A 22,590-nucleotide genomic window follows, 5' to 3' on the forward strand; every position below is an offset into this window, starting at 1 on the left:
GTTATTGGATTGTTGGTTATTTGATCTGGCAATTAAGCAACAGTGATAAGGTATCTTTGAGTATTCAGTAAACGTAATCCCTTGTTGCATTTAAGACAATTAAGACCCACAGGTCCAAGAGTAAGTTAAGGTTACGTGGTAGTAATCAGGAAGAGAGAGTATATGTTGAATGATTCCAGAGGAAATCTGAATATGCGCATCAGATACTTTGAATGTGCCCATATATTACGAAGATAGTAACACTGAATATCAGTGAAATATACTCAGTTGCAAACAAATTTGGTTTTGCGGAGACTCACCTGGAAACCGGATAAATCACTCGTTCAGCTGGGATACAGGTGAATCTCACGCAAACCTAAATGGGCTTTCGCTAATTTCGTGCAAGTCGGGATCAAGTAAAACATAAGGTTCACGGAAACTCCGAGACTGCGCCTAGTTGATTGGCCCGGAGTGCGAAACCGGTCATGGGCTTTTGAAGAATTCGCAGCAACCTTATGAGTATTTAGTGTTTTATGGCTAAGCATTGAATATCCTTATTAGTAAATCTTTTAAGTCCTCGAGTACATCAGTCGTCACAGACGAAACAACGCAACAGAAACATGAAAACCGATTGTTCACTCTTTGAACAACAGGTAATTCTGTGAATTTCCACAGGCATTACACTAGTGAAATTGTGATGCTTGCGAGTAGTCCAGAATATTTTGTTGTTTCCACCGCACTAGTCAAAACCATGAGAACGATTTATAAATGTAAGGAAGAACAAGTCATTTGGTTCGCACCTCATTTCTAGGACCTCGTCGAAGTTTGATACGGACACTGCTGCGATATCTCGAATATCGTATCAGCTGAAACCAGGGGCGGCATTTGTCCAGCGCATTCAGCTGAGGAATATCACTAACGAGAGTTTCAGTGAGTCTCCCGTGAAAACCAAATTAATTTGCAAATGGGTGTGTCTGTCAGAATCAGTCCAGTTTTGGTTCAAGTGGAACACAAGGTTTACGGAACTTGAGGACACCGCTTATGATGAACCCCGAAAACGGCGAAACCGGTCATGGGTTTTTTGAAGAGTTTTAAGCAGCCTTGTTGGTAGTTTCTTCACTGGAAAAGATTCAGTTGCCAAAAATTCGTCTGTTCATTCGGAAAGAAGACAGCCATGAGGTGTGCGACGTCTGAGTGGACATATTGGCAACAAAACTTATTTAGGTTCTCTGCTCTGTCCACCATTTATTGCACAGCAGTGGGGTTCATGGAGGTTATGTGACATTTGAGCGCAGAGTTCAGTAATCTACTGAACTCTTCTTGATAGCAAGATAAAGCTACAAAACAAGATAAATTTTTTTCAGCTATCCTGGGTTGTTCGGAAGCAATCAAGGCTAGGACAGGATAGTGGGCAGATAATTTGGAATAAGAACCCACCGGTCACTTTAAATTTTACACAGGCAAACGTCACGAGACCCGGAGAGTGTTGGATAGAAGTATTAGAACGGTAGACTTATTGCGAGCCTTAACAAGCTATGGCAAGCCTAGCCACTGATTCCGGTTTTTTATACGAGATGGGTTTTGTATCGCCGGATCGCCGCTTCTTTGACAAAACACAGTAGGTGGTTGCTCTTCTGACACTTTATAAATTTCACACTGCAACGTGCTAGCTAATTTGGAACACGCTTGAAAACCCTTACAGCTCTCGCCTACTGCCTTGTACTAGCTGTTGCGAATTCTCTTCCAGCAAAGCAGCCTTTTCGTGCTTATAATGAAGCTGATTAGATAGCCGTCATCCTGGAGTATGAATGATATATTTTCCAAACTTCTCTCTAATGTACCACCTAAACAACTTTTTCTGGTTCCGGTAAACAGGCCCTGAAATAGGTTTTATTCATATTTATTGAAAAAAAGCTTTTAAAGCTGAAATATCTTTATTTTTCAGGATGTCTTATAGAATGTCCATATAATAAGTGAGCCATCTTCCAGCCTAGAAAAACAAGACTGTTTACCTTCTCTTGCAAATACCTTCTTCGATGAACTTGCTGCGGCGAGTACGACAAAGGAAGCGAGAGCCCTGTGTCCTCAAGGATTTCCGAACGTGCCTCGAATTAGCTAGCACTTTACAGTTCGTGCTACACAACTGCATGCCATTGACTTGATCGCAAAAGAGACAGTTATTCGAAGTCATCAATTGCCAGGACAACAACTGCTCACTGTGTTTCGTTGGAGCGGCGGTGATTCGACGATACAAAACCCATCTTGTATAAACAACCGGAAGTTGTGTCTGGTCTTGCCATTCCTTGGTAGGGCCGACAATGAGTCATATCAACCGTTCTACTAATTTCATTCAACCTGGACCGCGGTATTATTTTCAATGACCGGTGTGGTCGTCTGCGTTGGGTTTCCGGTAGCGTCAGCTGTTAAGCAATTCAAACGGTCGTTTGTCCACGGACGAGTAGTGAGAATATTTGGTCCGAACCTGGCAGAGGACCAACAACGAATCATGGGTTTAGAATTCTACCGGGCATTTAGGTGAGGTCTGACGCCAGACACTCCGTGACAGGACCACTTGGGGTCGGACACCCCAATCAGCTTGAGAGGCACTGCTGCTAATAGCTTATGTACTCACTTGCTCGATGAAGGGTCTTTTATAGAGCATCATACATTTTCCTCCATTGGGCAAAAGCGTGATGGATTCCAAAGTAATGGAAATGACCGGCCTCTCATAAAGCACATTTTTAAGCGTAACAAGTTTTTCCCAAAGAAACGTTTGTGATCTTTTCTTCAGCCTAGCCCTTTGTGCATGCAAATTTGATCATTTTCTGCTTGTAGGAGGTACAGGAAGGTAGCCCGGTTTCCTCTTTGACAGGTTACCTTGAGCGTTTATTGTACTTTGTTATATGTTTCAATGCTCCAACTCCATTTACTTACGAATTATAGACGCAATACCTATACGGTCCTCTTTGACCTTCAAGTTATAGATTCGCCTCCTCTTAATCTTCCGTACAATTACTTAGTTTGTCCACAGCAGAGAATGATACGGAGACAAATAAATTACACACTTATTCAGAAAATAATAGGATTTATGGTAAACCAGTGAACTACGTCTAAGTGATCAAATGAAAAGCGCTAATAACTACCATACACATCACTCAAAGCGCTTTAACGACTACGTTTAGGTTCCCTATTCAAGAAAGGATAGTTCATTATTCTTTGAAACATCATGCTGACATTTTGTTGACTACAATTGTCTCAATATCTGATATTCTTCAAGATCTCCTTACAACGGGACAGCTTTTCCCATCAGTCATCAGGATATTGCTTCTTCTTACCTGCTTTTGAAACCTGATTGATGAAAGATTAATTCGAGTGTCAATTTGACCATTTCAGTTTGCAAATGGACGGTGCTGTAAAAAATATGCAGTGTTCTAGCATATATGAATCCACGATTATGTTTCCAGGTGGGACTGGATAACATCTTTGTCCGAAGAACTGACCCAATTAGTTTAGCAACGTTTTTAATCTGGAAGTTGTGGTCTGAGATGCAAATGGACTCATTCAAGTTTAAAAACTGGGTCTGGATTGGTACGTCACTGTTTAAAAAGTGGTCCATATTGCAAAACGTAGCAAGGGCATTTCTAATTCAGTCAGGCTAGGAAATTTTGTTGCACCTGCACTTTTGAAGATGGTGTGAGAAAGAAAGTTTGGGGCGAAAGTGTCTTACCAAGGTACCGGTGATCAGTCAAGATGAGGACAACGTAAAACCTAGTTTTCAGTGTCTCAGAATTGCGTGTGAAATGGACAAAATTCTATCATTTCACGGGTCATGGAGAAGTTCAGTGTACCGATATTGAGGCTGAATCACAAGCTCCATAACCGATCGGAAATAAGCCTCCGCCCGCACCTCAGTAATCCGATTCCTCATCGAAATTAGACGTTTGTGGCTATTCCGGACTATTATTTACTTAGAGAGCAGTATCCACTGTATGTGGGGTTGCTATAATTTATGGAAGTACTACAAACCAGCTTGTATCTTTTCACGTACCATTCCGTATTATTCTGCAGCAATTTTCCTTTGATATTCTGATGTTCTGCACGAGGATTCACGTGAAAATACTATTGAGAATACTATCACAATATCTAGGGCATCATCGACCTTCTGGTGTCTCCTTGTCAGTATTGCATCAGTTAGTGTTTGTTCTTACCTCAAAGCTTCTGTTCATACGTAGAGCTAAGGTCGACAGAACGACAGCAATTTAACGCGAGACTCATATGGCTTGCGGGATATACATGTAAAAGCGTGCACAATTTTTCTATACAGGATGCAGTTTCGTGGTGAATGTTTACCTAGCGAATTTTCCCCTACGTATATGTATACAGAAAAACGCAATGGAAAATGTTATGCTTTCTTCATCGTAATTTACCTGCTTTACAAACGATGGTATTGAATAAAATCATGAATGTCATTTCATTGTCCATAGGTGGCAATACGAAAATTGATGTCAGCCAGCCGCGAAAAACAAACACAAGACTGTCATTTTACTGAGAACTGATTTTCCCGGATTACGGGCAGTTTATAATCTGACGGACTGAAATGCATTTTTTCGAGATTTATCAGATATATGTATAGTCCACTACCAATTTCACCCTGGTAGATAGACTCAGACAGACTCCAACCACTTCAAGCACATTTAATAGGACAGAACTCAAAGGTGTCTCTTTAAAATTTCCCTGTGGGCCTAAATACGTGCTGAGTTGGCCTGCGCGACGCACGCTCGAGAATAACAGGTTCATCTAAAAGTAATTTTCATCAATCGCACACGCTGCATGTAGCTAGTGCAGCTCAGCTACATAGTTTAAAGCCCTATTAAGGCATTTACTCTGTTACTCATTAGTGCGGTTAGTCCAGAAAAGCATTTCTCTGCATTTCGCACTATACCAGCCAAAGATTGACAAAACATTCCACCAAACAGTTCGTTAAAGATATTTTTCATCACCATCAAGAAAAGTCTATTAGATTTCGGGTGGGAATGGGTTTGTCTCACAAATATTCTTGTCCGAAAACCGTAGAGAGAGGTAGATGGGAAACCGGAGTGTCTTATTAATGACGGGACTGTTCGGAAGATAATACGACCTATTCAATTTTACCTCTTTCTTAACCGATATGGGAAGAAAGATGAAAGATTACTGTCCCGTCGAATTATACCTGCTTATGAAAAGCAATTTCTATAGTTGTGTTGTCTAGTGGATCCAGAACTGATCATTTCAAAGCTAACCTATTTAATTTTTGCACCGTGAGACTCATCCAGACTCCAACAAACCACTTCTAGCGCAGGTGTCTTGTTGATTTTTCTGGTTTCACCCATTAGACGAGATCTCTTTCCACTGCGTTATATGTTGGGTCTCGGAGGTGTTGGAACGTGTCATTTTTCTGTGTTTAAGGAGCAGATACGATGAAACCGTGACAAACGCGTTAGTCCCAAGACATTAGCATATTTACCTCACATTTTTCTCCCTCTTAAGTGCAGCTACGGTTTCGAGTTGTCTACGAGTGCATGCAGATGTGTAGAAAACTTTTTTCATGAATAGCATTGCTTTCCTATCACGTAATACTTCAGCCTCTAGAGCATGTTTCCTTGTTTGTATTGCTATATGTGTCGGTTCTTACAAACTTTACTTTTCCGTCCAAAGTTCGTTAGAGGCGCATGTGTGGAAGAGGCACACTTAACCTATAGCACATGGGCGTCACTGGTTGTTCGCCTGTACAGTGATGGAGACTTGGAAGTCGAATGGACGGCAGGACCCATACCAGACGGCTGGAGTCAATTCAGTCGCGAGCTTATTGTACGATACACAGTGCATGGTGAAGGATTGCATCCGAAAACAAGCGGTAAGTCAGCTAGATTCCGGTTCCGAAAATCTCCTCCTCGTCATTAAACTTTACTGGATTTTTCAGAAACCTAAAGCGTTGAGCAGATAATTTTCTGTCATCAGCTGCTAAGCAGTCAGTCCGCTTTCGTAAAATTTAACTAAGATCACTCAGTATAGGTCACTAATTTCGATTACGTCCAAGTTACCTCACACTCTACAGTTTTACTGATTGGCTGAAATCTCGATAACTTTAAGCGAACGACTTATAAGGCGCGCTAGTGAACCATAGATGATCAAAAAAGTTCGAATAAGTAGCTCTCGTACAGGTTTTGTGAAGTATGGTTCACTCTATTAACTGGCTTGCTCAGTTCCCCACTGCGTGTATTTTGGTTACCCCGGAAATTTTTTGTGCTGTTTACGATCTCACCTTTAAGATTTGCTTCCGGAGAACCTTCGAAATGACATAGTACTCAGTTAACAAGGACTTAATACTTTACCCCCTTTTTTAATTTCTGGGTTGTTCAAAGTTTTAAAAAGCGTTTCTACAGATTGTAGGGAGCTATAATTATAGAAAGACAGTACAACAATGATGTGCGATGCATGGATGCATACCTCACCTGGTATTTTTATATTTCAAAACTTGGAGATGACCCTTCATAGAGTAGGCATCTTTCCTATTAGTGGCATATTGTCTTCTTAAGTCGGCTTTGCATCATCGCGCAATCAGTCAAGATCGTTTTTGGTTAAGGGTGAAAGGCCACGATGGATAAGTCGGGGTCCCGTAGTCCGGCTCCGGTCTCAAAATCCTTCTTACTTTACCAATCCAGTAGTGCTGAAGAAGGTAATGACAGGAACCTTACCATGGTTTGACGATTTTTGCGTCTCTACGTCCCCTTGAGCTACACCGGAATGTCCGCACACGCGGTGGCAGTGATAATGAGTAACTAGCGAGAACTGGAATCGAAGATATAGGTTTATGGACTCCTCCGAAGAAGGTTTCGCACTAATCGCGTGTCTGAAAACATCTACTTTGAAAAAAAATCAAAACCAGACAAATATCCGTGATTTTGGTTTGTTTTCGGCAAAAACCTTTGATCCAGATAAATTTCCAAAGCTCATGTTGCAAGTCCGGAAACGACTTCCATAAAGGACAGCGTGCGTTATATTACACAAACACTGTATTGGGCGGTGCTTAATTTACCCTGTACTTCATTGTTTTCTTGGACAAGATGTGTGTGTGAACTCAGGCCAACTTGAATAACTATTTTCGATCTCTAAAAGACCCCAAGATAGACATGTTTGGGGAGTTAATCTGTGTTAGACGGTGAGTTTTTATATGGCTGTCTGTTTATTCGGTAGACTTAGAAAAGCCCAAAATACACACGTTTCTTGGACTTCGGAAATTGTAAGAGGCCCTTTTTAAGGATTCCTACAAAATCTCTATTTAGAGGCAAGCTTGCAAAATAGGTAGTGATGTGGATTAACGACCGAAATTGTGTAGCAACATTTGTTTTTTGGATTTGTTTGATATCAGGTAGTATTGCTGTTCACACATGTATGACTCACTAAGGAGTGCATTTTACAGGGGAACTACTGCTTTTTACCAAACTGGTCAAGGGTGTGAAAGGGAAAACCAAGTTCGACGTTGCAAAGCTATTTAAAAACGGTTTCTTTTCAAGGTCATTGTTACTTGTGCAGTAAACAGAGCTAGTCACGTGTTCTTTGTGTATCCTGGATCGTTCTCCTAAGCAAATGGCGAAATTCTAGATGTTTTGGCTATCCACCAAAAAGCTTACCATACTTGCTTGCTAGAGCCCTCATTACATCTTTCTCAACTTAGCTGCTAATGTAGTCACAGGCCGTGTCAGTCAATCATTGGTAGTCTTTGTGGAAAAATCTGCTCTTTCGGGGTGAAGTAAGATTACTGTCAAATGGCACTTCTGGTATCCGTTTTCCGAACCAATTCAGCCCGGCTTCCGGATTCTGGCGAAGTGCTGAGATTCTGGTAGCTGCGGCGAGTAAGCTGGATGCGGAAACAGTGTCTTTCAACCGTGAGCGTTTTTCGAACTGTCAACCGAATTGGCCCGTAGCTACACGGTTAAATAGTGGCTAAAATGTTTCCCACACACTGACGATTCCGGTCCACTCCGAAAATACAGTCACTAGTTCCCTAATCTTGTTAATTTCAAGGGGCGCTTGTTGTCCGACGAAAAAGTGATTGATGGTTCATATTTGGGAACATCATTGTTGCTTGTTTCCATGACACCGACTCATCGAAAGTGAAACAATGCCCAACAGTTTAGGCTTACCTCGTTATTGGTGAGTTCATCATACATCAGAAAGAACCGCCTAAGATATGCTGTGACCCCATTTGTCGGGTTAGAAAAGTACGCTATAGCGATGTAACTACATACTGACTCTATACGCTACAATCGACCAGAAAAAGGCCGCTAGTTTTATCAGCTCCCAAATGATTTTTCCGCATCGGCGATATCAGCTTAGGAATTTCAGAGGCCGAACCAAAAGTTCTACTGCTGTTTGGCAACTTGAATTAAATTTTCAGATCAACTGTTTGGATGTATCACAAGAAGCTGGCTTGGGACTGTTCCAGCAGGCATATTCGTGACAATCTCTGAAATTCGAGTGGAAGATAAAAGTTGACAGCGGCAGTACTGCTGGACATTTATGAATCACGTCTTGGAGGTCACCCAATCAGTACAGAAAACGACGAAAAGTTAAAAACATTGAGTACCACCAACCCAAACATCAGGGTAACAGAAAAACACGAAGTGAGTGCGAAGTAAATGGTAACTTTCTTGGTATCTTGCCCACCAGCGGACAATATTCTGTAGATAAATCCACCGAAAACATACGGTCAATACCCCTAGTTTCCTGCTTTTATGCCAATACACTACACAAGACATTCAGTTGAGAAGCTATACGATAGAGCAAGAGTGTTTTCGGGAGGCATAATCGGTTCCGAACGAAATACCGGGGGTTTATTTGTATATGTATGTATACCGACCGGAATTCGTGTTAGATGAAGAATGGACGGGTCTTTTCAATATAAAAATGGGTTTTTTGAATTTACGATTCTGCGTTCAACCTCAGATTTTAAACCAACCAAATACGCTGCCAAACCCACAGTCGTCTGAAAATGCAAGTAAGTTTCGAGACCTGCGCTCAAAGTTCTGTTACCCAGTCGGTCATCTTCAATCTTATCTACTATTTTATGTTAACTTGCCTGGTCACCGACTTTGGAAGGATTGAGGGACTACTTCGACTTAGGCAGATGGAAGCACCTCATCAAGCTTAAGAACAAATTCGAAGCTGGAGGCAAGTACACAGTCGATACTTTCTTCATTAGTAGGCCATGTCCACCTGGAAACTGTTTTCACATCGTGTACAAGATGAAGATACCACAGTTGGTCGAATAAATTGTTGCTAGAGCATGGAAACCAGAGAAGTCGGCTTTCGGCATCTAGATTGCTGCATTTATCTAAATGGAATTACCATAATACACCCAATACATCGGCGACATCTCATTTCCGATTTCCAATGAAGCTTGTAACGGGAAACTGGGATGTCAGCTTCATCACCTACGGTTATAAATCTGTCGAGGAAGCAATCATTTCACAAAGCAATATTCAGAAAAAAACTATTTGCGTTACAAAAATTTCACTCGTAAGCCAGAACTTCCAGGGGGAGCTGTTACGTAAGCAAAGCAGTCTCTTTCGGTACGGGAAAAAACGAAACTCAACGGCACAGATTTTCACTAATTTCCGGGTATGTTTCACTGTCTCATCAGGGGCGTACTACAGATTAAAGAAATAAATGAATTTTAAAGTGATAAATTGCCACGTGAAGGGCTTGCGCTGCAGTTTTCCACGGTCGTGCCAACAAATCCGGCGTTCATTCGTAAACAATAATGTCCTCAGTAAACTTCAGAATCCTGGTGTTTGCTATGCCGAACACGATACCAAACGCGATGGTTGGATCGACACACTGCTCGCCTTAATCGATGGTGGGCAACTGAAGAGGCGGGCGGTGTAGTCTGCAATCCTGTTTGGCTTTGATGTTTTGTCGGTACATCCGATTGGCTCAGTTTCTTCGTACCCTTGCAGGCACTTGCTCCCCCACCGTCAGTCGTAGTCGCCGTTCGGCTCTGTCTAACCAGGTGGCCGTACGCTAACAAACAGCAGGGTTCTGGAATTCGTTGAGGCCATTGCTGTTTGTGGAAGGAAAATCCTATCTTTGTAAGCAAAAACGGCCTTCGTTTCTTCGGCACTACCGTGGTAAACTGCAGATTGTTGTAATCTGCAGTAAATCTCTGATAAAAGTAGCGAAATAAATCCGGAATTCCGTGCAAAATGGCGTGGATTCTTGTCAAAAGGGAACTACGTTCCGCCCTACTGGGTAGTTTTCACCGTTGTTATTTAAATATTCTTTGAAGGGGATAGGAGAGGAAAATTGAAAACTACTGTGTTATGTACGCCATCTTCATCGTCATCATTATTAGTATCGGAAAAATCAACGTCAGTGCTGAAACTGGTTCTTCAAATTCCAAATACAGCCATACGTATCCACGATCATTATCAGAAAATACGGAAAACACACCATTGTGCTGCATATTCAGTTGAAGAAGAACATCACAAAAAGCTATCCGGATGCATTCAATTCAAAAACTATTTAGTGTACAAATGTGGGTATTTATAGAATTTCGTCCCATCCGGATTCAAGTAAAACATGGATTTGACGAATAATCGGGAAATGCATATACACGATGATCTCAGAAAGGGATAAATCGGTTATAGGCTGTCGAACATTTTTAACGACTATACACTCATCTGTAAACTAATCTGGTTTTCCGATAGACTCATCAGGAGCCCAGCTGAATCTCTCGTTTATGATGTTTTCAGGCAACTGAATGTGCTGCACCAGGCCGCCTCATGTTTCAGTAGCTACAATATTCAAGATATCGCGATACATGTATATCTTTGTAATATACTACTCATAAGGTTGCTGAAAATCCGTTGACAGCCCATAAAGGATGAAACCGGCCGTGGGCTGTCGATGGATTTTCAGCAACCCTATGAGTAGTACATTACAAATATCTTAATCGACCTTAATTGTAATATCTTACCCCAATATCTGTTGTTCTTATTAAATAATTCCAAATCCACAAGTAGCCTGTTCATGAACAGTGAGCAGAACGGTAGACCCGCACGGTATGAGAGACGAGGCCAAAGGCAATCACAGGTAGTCTGCACAGTTTTGACTGCATCTCTCGTACATCCGTAGCATCACCCAGTCTCCAAAACACTTACCTTGTTTGTCATTCCATTCTGAAATGCACAACTTGCTGGCTGCTCGATGCAGTGCTGTCAAAAGCCCCAGGATCATAACCTCCCCCATGTTGAGAGCCTTGAATGCTCCAATTCAATAGCTGATGGTTTTCTTCCACTTCATCCTGTTTATTTAGTTATATAAGAACACTAAAGTGGTCAGTTAATTAGATGCCAACCAATGCATCCAAGTATACTGCACTGAGTAACAGATTTTGTACATTATACAGGGTGTACTAAATTGCACTTACTCGGGAAATGAGAAGCATTATTATCCTTTTGATCCTAGTGAGATTTCGAGCTAAACTTTCGGCGAATACTCCGCTTCCGTGTATTTGACTAGATGCCGCGTAGCGGAATAATCGGTTATCTGAAAATCTACTCGAACTGGCACCGAAAGGTTGTGCCACTGTCCAGAAAATAAACCAGGCATTTCATTATTAGAATGTGAATTTGCTAAACCCTGTGGGGCAATAAAATGTATTATTTTAAATCGGGTCATCCACTGAAAATGCGCAAGTAATTAGTCATATCGAAATTGAGATTTCTTGGAGTCCATTGGATAAAACCACCGTCCTGGTATTCACAGAAGAACATACAACAGTTGGAGCGGTCATAACGCAAACTATCAATGTAAAAGTCTAAATGACAGAACAACCGATTTCTTATTACCCTTTGTGAGAATTCCTTCTGTCTACTCTCCTTAGGCGATAGGGTACTTTGTTCCCTTACACCTATTCTGAAAGTAAAATGTTCTCGCGATTTATCTTTCTGAAACAGTAATCTCGTTGAAGTACCATTATGGTGATCATCGAGCGGTATATGTGACGAGTAGGTGCTTCTGTAACAATTCATATCATGCACATAAAATATTTATGCAAAGTATGGGCAGTGTGAGTAGATTTGAGAATTGTTTACAGAAATTTCATCCCGTAGGTGAAGTCAGCCTATGCTGAAGGCCGAGAAGCACTGTGCAGCTGTTTCATCTTTATTGAGAACCATCAGCAGTGCACATCTCACGAAACTCCAGGTAGTCTGGAACCCGCGACCAACCGGCAAGTATTTTGACCGTTCGCCCACGAGCTGCTGATCAGTAGTGTGGTTAACTCACAAGTAAACGGAACATAGCAACGCTCATCCTTCAAGCAGAGTGATCATTTATCAGAGTGGTGATTTCTCACGAGCACTTAAACTACTCACTCGTAGTTATCAGTGAGAACAAAGATCGGACCAAAGTGAGACGTGATTTGCAATTGGGGCAAAATTACTAAAATTTCAAGTGAAATCGCCAAACAGTGCCTTCCAATAGCTCAAGACTATGTTCTCCTCAATTCTGTTACCAAATGCTAGATTCAACCGACTGGCTTCCTCTCCAATTTCAAATGCACTACTCGCCTCACAAAGAAACATCCTCAGAAGATGCCAAATTTCCCATCATTGGCGGACGTAGACTCCTGGTAGGATCTAGGAAAAAAAGAAACCTTCATATCTTTTCTGAATTAAGTTATGAAGCGGTCAGCTACCTTTGGAATTTTTTTCAGCGACGGATGACCAAGTGCGACGAAATTAGTCACTTCAGCAGCTGCGCATGTCCACAAATTTCATAACTTTAGGTGTGTGAAGATGAGACACAGTGATGTCTGAGAAATGCATGCTTGTACGACGTGCTTTGGGACACATAGACAGCTATACCTATATCAAACTGAAATTTTAACACCAATATGTGAAAGAGATGTATGTTAGGACTGGGATTTTGTTCTAGAGTCTGAATGAAAAATGACTGCGTTTTCTTGGGGATTTCGTCCTGTGAGCGAAGCCAATCTGTGTTGATAAACCGAGGATCACTAAGCAGCCGTTTTATCCTCAGTGTGCTCATTATCAGTGCGCATGTCTCGAAAACCCATGAAGTCTCGAACACCTGACATCACGGTTGTTAGTTTAATGACCTAATAGTTCAACCACGGGTGTCTGATCGGCATTGCAATAAACTCGCGCTTAGAATATGTCACCGTTTATCCTTCAGGCAATGGATCTAAATAGCATGCTCACTCGTGCTGACTGGCTGCTTGGGTGATGACTTATCAGACGGAGGTTTCACCCTGGTGTCATTCCTCCCCGAGAGCACAGCTTAGGGTTTGCCAAAAGGCTTCTTCGACTGAAGTTTTTTGACCTGGTAATGGATCAAAAAAGTGGATCATTGTCCCAACATCTGGTGAACATTTAGGAAACCTTCAGTTGTACATACGTTTACCACATATCTGTTATACTTTTCACAGAAATAGAGTTGTTTATTTGTCTGATTTTTTGTCATAGTCGGATATTTTCACCATGTGCAAGCAATATTTGTTTCTAAAAGTACTTTTGATCCCAACCGAGCGGTATGCGCAGCGGTAATGAACAAACCAGACTCTGTGGGGAGTTAAAAAAAAATTAATAAAGAGCGGAACTTCTATCGGTCGATCTATTTCACCTTCGTCAGACGTCTTTGATATCTTATCCAGGGACCGTTGTATATTGGGAGTTTGTTCAGTTCATTGCTGTGCAGGAGGCAATGAGTTCGAGCAGGCAGGGCAGCCGAAGGATGTCACAAGCAGTTGAAGCTCAAACGAAAGCTGAGTTTGAATCTGAAATAAGCGCTGTCAAATCAAGTGATAGGAATGGAACTGAAACTATCCAAGTTTTTCCACGGATCTCTCAGGCCAAATAATCGGTCCGGTGACTTACAAAATCACCGCTAATCGTACGCTAAGCCACAGTAACTGTCATCATGATGTGTCAATTTTGACTGTATCTTTGCCTCTTTTCTATCAGATGAACCCAGAGAAATAGATTTACTGTTTTGCAAGGCGCCAGCGCGCACAGTCAGCCAGGGCCATACTACAAGTCCCCGTAGTTGCAGCCATAAATGCATTCTCCAATCTGATCAAACCGTGACCAAAAAGAATAGGAGTGCTTCTATTCTGAAGAATCTGTTCTTCACCAACCCTAACCCAAAAAATGGTCTAGCTTTACTAAAACGAAGGATGTCATATTTTTCTAAAAAGTCATCCAATGATGGCAACAGGCAACTGATTCTCCGCTGTCAATAGCAAATTCACTCTCATTGAGATGTATCCTCCTTGTGGTGTATTCACACTGACCTCTTTATAAGCTCGTTTAGACGGACAGGCGATAGTGCCAAGATACCACTGTGCAACTGGGTATGCATGGCCAGCGATACTGCATGTTTGTAATGACATATGATCATTACACTAAAAGGATGATCTGAAAAAATGCATTCGCAACATCCACAGCGCCTTTCTTCAGACTATTCTTCTGAAAACTACCCAGAAAATAGGATTACCAGGCAGACTAGCGTGGAAACCAACTCCTCCTGACGGCTAGTCATGCAAACATCGATGATGTATGATGACTGCTTTCAGTTTTTCAAATGCGGGTCGTTTTATTATCTATGGACAAACCAAAATGTTTGCGATAAGTGGATACTACCAAAAAATAACCAGCTCTATTTCAACTCCCCGGATAGAAAAATCTAACGGGAAACTTTTGCATTTTGTATAAAATGGTGTCGATTGAAGTAAGTCTCCGTCACCGACACAGAACGTACAGTTGTTGAAAGTGCTGGGACGAAATATAAAACCTACAAACTGTATACCGATCCAAACATGCGTTTCCAAAATCACATACAGGCAAAGCTACAGAAGTTTGGTGTCACAGCTGAGATGGCAAATGAGTCGGTCCGGTCTGACCAGCTGCTGTTTGGTCTCCTTCATCATAGAATGTCACCCGTGTTTAAAATATTGTTCCGAGTTCTGGCTGGTTGCAACTTCCATGTCTTGACCAATGGTTGCGTGATCACGCGTATCAACCGTATGTGTTAAACGAAATGTAATTTGGTGGTAGTGTAAACGGATTGGGATATCTTCAAATGGGGTTTCTTCTTGTCAATGGAGCCGATCAATGCTGAACACCAACCTACACTTTACACCGGTTTTATGCATTTTGGGAATCATCAGCATTGCGCACGCATCTCATGAATCTCAGTGATTTTCGAACCCAGACGCCTGTGCTGTGGTTCTTATCTTTTCAGCATAGCTAGCTGGCTTCACTGAGAGGACGAAATATCACTTGAGAATTACAGTTGCACGACCGTTCATCAACATGTAGTTCCTGCCAGTTTAAAGTGTTTATTGGCTTCATCATGGAAAAAAATATCTTTAGCCAAATGACGATTTTCTTTCTTTTGCAATCCAGCAATTTGAATACCTTAGATCTGCGGTCCTTTTTTAATCTAGGCCTGAAATAAATGGAAACAACTGAGTGAGGTACATGTCCAGATTCACTGTATCCCCTATTTATGGTCTCTCTAGCTGGAAATAAAAAAAACGTGGCGGCATGGGTAAATGGTGGCTTTTTGTGTCAAGTTAAGTTTTGTGGATCCACAAAACTAGATAGCTATGTTGTTATAGACGTCTATCATAACATACGATCAAGATGAAAACATGCCAAATGCATGTCCACAACTTGGGTATATACAGTTTCAAAAATTTATTCTGATAGTTATCTTGGACCGATTTCCGTGACATTTTCGTTTGCAAAAATCGAGATACTAGTCTCACGACTCTTGAGTTGCAAACGCACCTGCCATGCGAAAGAAAAGAATTTCGAAGTTCCCACCAACCGAACAGCGGAGGCTCATATTCTTTGAGATTGGAGCATTCAACAATCTTGGACCTGGGGTAAAGCGATTGACTTGGTGCTCATAGAAACCATGTGTTGCTTGCTTTGTGGTCTCTTTTTCTACAGTCTTTTCACACACACTGACTGATTGCTGTGTGTTAGACACACTTTCAATGGTTCATTTGTCTGAGTCGATCACGCATGTAAGTGAAGGAAATTTCTCAGCCAAGAATTCTCGTGCACCTTCAGTAAGTACTCCATGAAAAAAAACACTCATGGAAAATGACTTAACTAGTCTTATTTGTGGGGGCAGGCTCCTGTGAAGAAGAACATTATCTACAACCATGCAAACTAATGATCATTTGCTGTCTCAACTCTTGTTAATAGCACGGACCACACAGATCATGAATTAATTCACAAATATTGTGGTCCTTTTTTCCTGCCAAACGCAATTAAATACTCGTACGAAGTACATTCTTACCATCCACTAAGATGATTATCACCGTAAAGGCCAAAACTGAGAGGTCATACTTCTGGAAATTTCGAGGTCTCTCAAATCGAGGTCTGGTACTGTAGAGGCTCCCGATGCAGAACACTGAGCGACACTTAGGTTCATCAATCCGAATATCAAAAGGAAGAATTGGGTTCGTAATTCTACGGCACTGTCGACACAAGGGTAAGCAAATGTTTACAACAAACCTCAATTGTTCGTCGGCAGCAACTGTTCTTCAGCAACCTTATGAGTAGTTTCCTTTATGGAAATATACTGCGATGTTTCGAATACCTTCTGAATATGAGGCGACCTGTGTGCAGCACATCTAGTTGGACGACACCATAAACGAGAGATCTAATTGAGCCCGTCGTGAAAAACAAATTGATCTGCAAATGGGTGTGTTTCTCAATTGTTCATGTTCATAGCGTCAACAAGTGCACAGGTCTGCCACTGACCTCGGTGTCAACGTCCACAATCCAAACAACGGCGAGCGGAATGATGGCTCAGTAGTGTGGGTTGCTGTCGTCAATTCCGACGACAGTCTCGTGATTCTCATTGGCCGTGCGATCACGCGGAACTCATGGGAAAACAAGCCAAGGCAGGCTCAGCCAACGGGACACGAACGCGTGTGGGTTAGTAGGTCAGCGGCGAACATTCACACAGACACATGCCAGTACACAGTTGTCGGACGGGACGGCCTCTGTGACAAGATGAGTGGTGGGTACGGATAAGCAAAACAACTGGAGATCAAAAGTACATAAGCGACGTAGACAAATGAATAGGGGGATTATCAAAAGGTTAAGTTGGATTCAACGATCCCTATGCAACAGGGTAAGGGTAAAGCGGAGCACTCATCACAGTATACTGGGCGCAATGCCTTGAGTAAGTAAATGCGGGGAGATAGCATGATTACCGCATGCTGAGTTCTGTGTATTACTTGGCAAACATCAATACCTAAATTGAGAAAACACTGGCTTGTAGGTCGGTGTTGCTGGACAAAGCTCAAAGTAGAAATGACGTAGTCCGCAAGTGACCGTCCGAATTAAGTCACGTCGTATAGCGCATACAAACTGAAAATCGCCGAGCCAGGTTTCGAAATGCCCTTTCCAGGCTCGAAACTTCATGAACCTGAGGCACTGTCCGGAAGTAGATGACACCAACGTGCATCACTTCCACTGACGCATATACGGACTCGACATAGAACCCTGCACCCATTGTGGGTGAAACCACCTGCTGGCAGGCTGACAGGCACTCCAAAAACCTGCAACGCGAATACGCACCGTTGTCTTCTGATGAAGGCTTGCTGTCCATTGTTATTGGAACGCAGCCCCAAGAACCGCAGACTGACCGATTATTGTCCTCTTGAGAGGCGACTTCTTCATCGTTGGTTATCGCAGCACACTCCGCGTAACAGTAATCTGGCCCTTTGTCATCCTCTCCTGAGGTAATGGGAACAGCTAAGGCATCATCCAACCAAGGCCTGAGAAACACAAGGAACTTTCGTTTATCCTCATATCTCTGTCTAGTAAATTGCCGTTTCCGATGCAAGTCCCGATCCTCCTCGTTCATTTCAGCAAAGCTCTCCCCTAATTCGTCCAGTACAGCCGAAGTCTTCGAATCATATTGTTATGGGAAGAGCCAGGACCCAGCAGGGGATCATGCCGGAACGGGTCCATGGTAAGACTGCAAATGTGACTTGGTGTCAAATAGATCGGGTTGTCAATCCAATCTCACGAACAAAATGAAATACTTGTTAACGCTACGAACGTGAGAAGTTGCTGTTTGTTGTGCACATTTGCTTACAATTGTGTCAACCGTACCGTAGAATTACGAACCCAATTCTTCCTTTTGATATTTGGGATTGACGAGCCTATGCGTCACTCAAAGTTCCACATCGGGAACCTAGACAGCAAATACTTTTTTCTACTCGAAAGGCATCCGGTAAGAGAGCTCTCTCCCGATTGCCCTTCCTAAGTGGTCAAGTAACTCGAAAAACTAGTTACATGGACTCGTTTTTGAGGTTCTTCAACAAAACGCACTGCTCGAAGACCGTCTCATGTTCCTGCCAACCGTTACATGAGACGGCCTTTGAGAAGCACATTCAGTCTATCAGTACCATAAACAAGGGATTCAGCTGGGATTCATTTGAGTCTATAATGAAGAACAAGCTGTTTTGCAAATGGGCCTCCCTCGCTTACAAACGTTATTCCCTGCCAACTACAGGGAGGATAATGCTTCTAAGACCGATCCGAGTTACGTAGACATACGGTAAATCTTTTAGCCTAGCAAGAGGTTGCAATTTCCACAGTACTATGAAAAACGACTTCAACTTATCCCTCTCGGATGCAAGCAAATCTAGACAGCTGATTTATTCGTTTGTATTGGCCAACGTTTGTGCCAGCTCCGCACAATAACTTTACTGTCCGTCAATTTCCTATATCATGTTTCTCCTTTTTATCCCTGGTGCCGATGAACCACACTTGGTTTCACACCTCAAAACGTGCACTGACCAAAATATCTATGGGCCAAAATACCTGCACCGTTACTACATCTGCCATCAATCCTATCGCATCATATACTATAAGTAACCAGTGGTTGGACTGTCCGAAGTGTAAATGAAGAGAAATTCACCACACGTTTGCTCCTTGTTCGTATGATGATACTGCGATGTCCCACTTGTCCAGTTAGATGACTGACTATTGGCGTTTTCACGAACGCTAACATGCAGGTGGTTGTATCTTTATTGACCGTCCTCATATAGACAAGTGTGTATTTGTATGAGGTTATTGAGCGCATGCTTGGCATGAAGTCACACGCAGGAAGCCTAACGCAAAGTTGAGTAAACAAGATTGTCTTGCTGATACCGAAATTTATGCCACACAACATTCGCAAAATTCGGTTTTTGATCTTATTCGGTGCAAACTTTGACACTTCATCTAACAGACATTATTGTGTGTTTACAGGGAAAACTCATTAATTGTACACTGCTGTGTACGACTTTGTTATTTACTCTTGATTGTGAATACATGGCATGTTAGCAGTGAGAGTTTTCACCAGGAAAACATTGGGTTTGTTCAAGTTAAATCCATGAACTCACTGTCCCCGGGCGCAAGACTGAACAGATGGTTTTAGTTGTTGTGCGCCAGTAAACATGCTTTGAGGTGATCCATCAGAAAGGCGCACGCGGTGAGTCTCCTTAAGTGGGAGCGTGGAAGAAGAACCATTCAACGAATGACCTCTCACCAGTAATCTCATCTATCACCACCCTGTGCGCAACACAGGGCGCATAGGGAATTTACCCAGGGCCAGGGAAACAACGACGGACATATCTGTAAATTCGAATAGCTGCTTACCATGACTCAGTGATCTAGAAGGGCCATATAGAAAATCAACCCATCCATTGATTAATGAGTGTAGTTTACATGTCAGATCAATTGGTCGAGGAGAGCTTCGTCTCTAGGGTGTGGGGGGGGGGTTGTAATTTGTTGTGAACAAAAAGATAATAAGAGCGGAACAAATTAGACCTCAGTGGTACATTTGGCAATCGATGGTCTCTCTTTCGTCCTTCCCATCAATAGTGCTGACTCGTGTAGTAGTTGCAACGCAGTTCCAATGCCATCTGAGATAGTTTGTGAAAAATGTCGATCGGTTTTGGTGATTTAGATATAACCGCAACTCCATGTGAACTTGCAGATGACGTGTGAGGCAGAATGAGCGTCCCAAATTCGGGGTTTTATTTTTGTAGTCAAGTTTAGGGGCAAATGAGTTGCCCTTTAACTGTGGTTCACTGCGAACGGATATTTCTGCTTGATGTTGAGGTACGAACACCGTTGAATGTAAGCACATTGCTATTTCCTGTGCTTTTCCAATCGGGTAAAGTGTTCGTTTTTCTATGTAAGGTAACAAACATTTTAGAACAGCGGCGAGAGTCACTTTCACCAGATCTTTAGTTGGAGCTTTTCTGGATTGTTTTTTGCTCGCCTATTTTGTGTTCCTTGGGTCATAGGCGGACTGGGGTGAACGTGTACAGACGTGTATCACTAATCATAAGGTTGCTGAAAATCCCTCGGCAGCCCACGACAGGTTTTGTCTTTCTTGGGGCTCATCAGGTAGGCGAAAACTCCGAGTATCCGTCAGTCTTGTGTTCTAATTGAACCCAAACTGCACGAAGTTAGCGAACTATACTTACTTGCCTACCAGTTTGATTTCGACGGGAATGCAGTTGAATCTCTTGTTTATGATGTCTTCAAACAACTCAAAGTACTGCACCAGACCGCCTGATGTTTCGGCTGGTACGATTTTTGAGATATCGGGATACGTATATAGGCGTAATGCACTAGTAATAAACCATCATAAACGAGAGATCCAACAGGGTTCCAGTTGAGTTTTCCGCAAGACCAAATTGATTTTCCAATGGGGTAAACATCATCTAAAATGTCAAAAATAGACTGAAATGTTAACCAGAGGTAGAACTAAGATAGCGTCGACGCATCGATTATATAGACAGGCACTTGAAACAGTAATACAGACACGGGGGTCTATCTATCAAAATTTTTGCAACAGTGATTATATTTCCAGAACCATTCCTTGTTAAAAAGAACGCGTTAGAAGTCCAACTGATCCCAGTATTCTTGTTAAGGAAGACGGATTTTATTCGTTTGGATAAAGTAAGAGACGTCAACAGCCTAGCAGCTAGAGTCACCTTACTTCTGGGAAACTGATTAGCCTCGGTCATTAAATGAATTGAGTTAGAGACCAGGATGTTAGATTGATGGATTCATGTTTTTTTGTTACAAATGCGTTACAAATGTTAAGCGACACTTGATCTGACTTTTATTCAGACAGCCGGTCACAGTTTCACTGAATTTTAAAATGTTAACGTTTAGAGGGCTTCTGGTCCATTAGTAGTATCTGTATTCAATACGCAAAAATATCTCTGATGAAATCGAGCTCATTTTCCTGTTTTATTGCCCCTTTCAGGATTATATCACTGTTTTCGTTGTTCCTGTCGCTGCCATTGGTGATGAAGACTAGGTGATGAACAGCTGCATGGTGAAGATATAACTGTATGAGATGTCACGTAGTAGATGCATAAATAATTATTTATGTAGAGGCCACAAACAGCGAAACTGCGACTTTCCTTGATATGACAGTCAAAGAGTATTCGAACTACTTAAGGAGAAGGTTTGGAACCGATTGAGAAGTCATCATTCCAGAAGAGCTTGATAAACAAATGGTAGCTTTTAGTTGGACAACGTTTCGCTTTTGACACAAAAGCTTCACCAGGCCAAGTTAACAGGTCACCAAATAGGCCAGGTTATAAGACAGACGGGGAACCAATCAGTAAAAGCTCCTCAGATTATCACACTAGATCAGTGTTGAGTGTCAGTTAACGGCTCTTGTCGGCTACTGTGGTTGTCAAAATCTTGGATTGCTAGGTTGGAGGAGTTTCAGATTGGTTCCGATCGCTTTTTGTTCCTTAATCTCCCCTTCAGGGTGCTTCATTTGATGAATCATCTCGGGTGCCACTGGTAGATTTTCCTTGATCTTCTTGGGAATGTGAATATTGCGACAATTTAGTTGGGGGGGGGAGAGGGGAAGTGCGTAGGGTTAAGTGGAATCCAGATGATGACTACCCTTCCCTCTGAAAATTGCACACCAACACGTCTTAGCTCGATTGAACCAATACCGTTCTGCTTGTCAGTTCCACTCCTATTCTGTTAACACTGGGATGCTTGGCGATTTCCACCTCGTCGGTTATCAGTCTCTGTGACGTGGACCGTAGTCCTGGCCTCAAATCATCGAAATTTTCTAAGTCTATTTTGTATTCAGTGCATGTTCCGCGATTGCCGAGTCTTTCAGTAACACTTGATATTCATCTGCGTTTCTCGGCGGCCTGTCTATTTTTCTACTATGCTCTCAGATTCTGATGTGTAGTTCCCCTACCGTCTGTCTTATACAGACCTTAGCGCAGTCGTTACACTTACTTTTGTAGACGGTCCTTGATTTTGTTTACCAGGAGGCGATCCTTCAATCGCACCAGTGCAGAGTGGAGAGTGTACCCGCTCCGGAAACGTTGCCCAATTAAAAACTACTGATTGTTTACCAAGCTCATCTGAAACGTTACTTAAGAAGAACTTGCGGAAGAGAATAACCTAGTTTACCCATTATTAATGCGTCACCTTTAATCAAGAGAGATATGTATTAACGACCAACCTC

General features: G+C 42.2%; 1 protein-coding gene across 1 annotated transcript in view; it reads left to right on the forward strand.

Moving 5' to 3' along the window:
- Window positions 1-22,590, forward strand: part of T265_15368 (hypothetical protein) — a gene marked incomplete at both ends in the record, with an annotated part of 47,291 nt that overhangs the window by 22,974 nt on the left and 1,727 nt on the right. Inside the window, one exon of the mRNA XM_009177752.1 lies at window positions 5,674-5,872. Within this exon, the coding sequence (XP_009176016.1) occupies window positions 5,674-5,872 (199 nt within the window). The remainder of the gene's footprint in view (window positions 1-5,673; window positions 5,873-22,590) is intronic.

This window comes from Opisthorchis viverrini, assembly GCF_000715545.1.
Source record: "Opisthorchis viverrini unplaced genomic scaffold opera_v5_451, whole genome shotgun sequence".
Taxonomy (NCBI): domain Eukaryota; kingdom Metazoa; phylum Platyhelminthes; class Trematoda; order Opisthorchiida; family Opisthorchiidae; genus Opisthorchis; species Opisthorchis viverrini.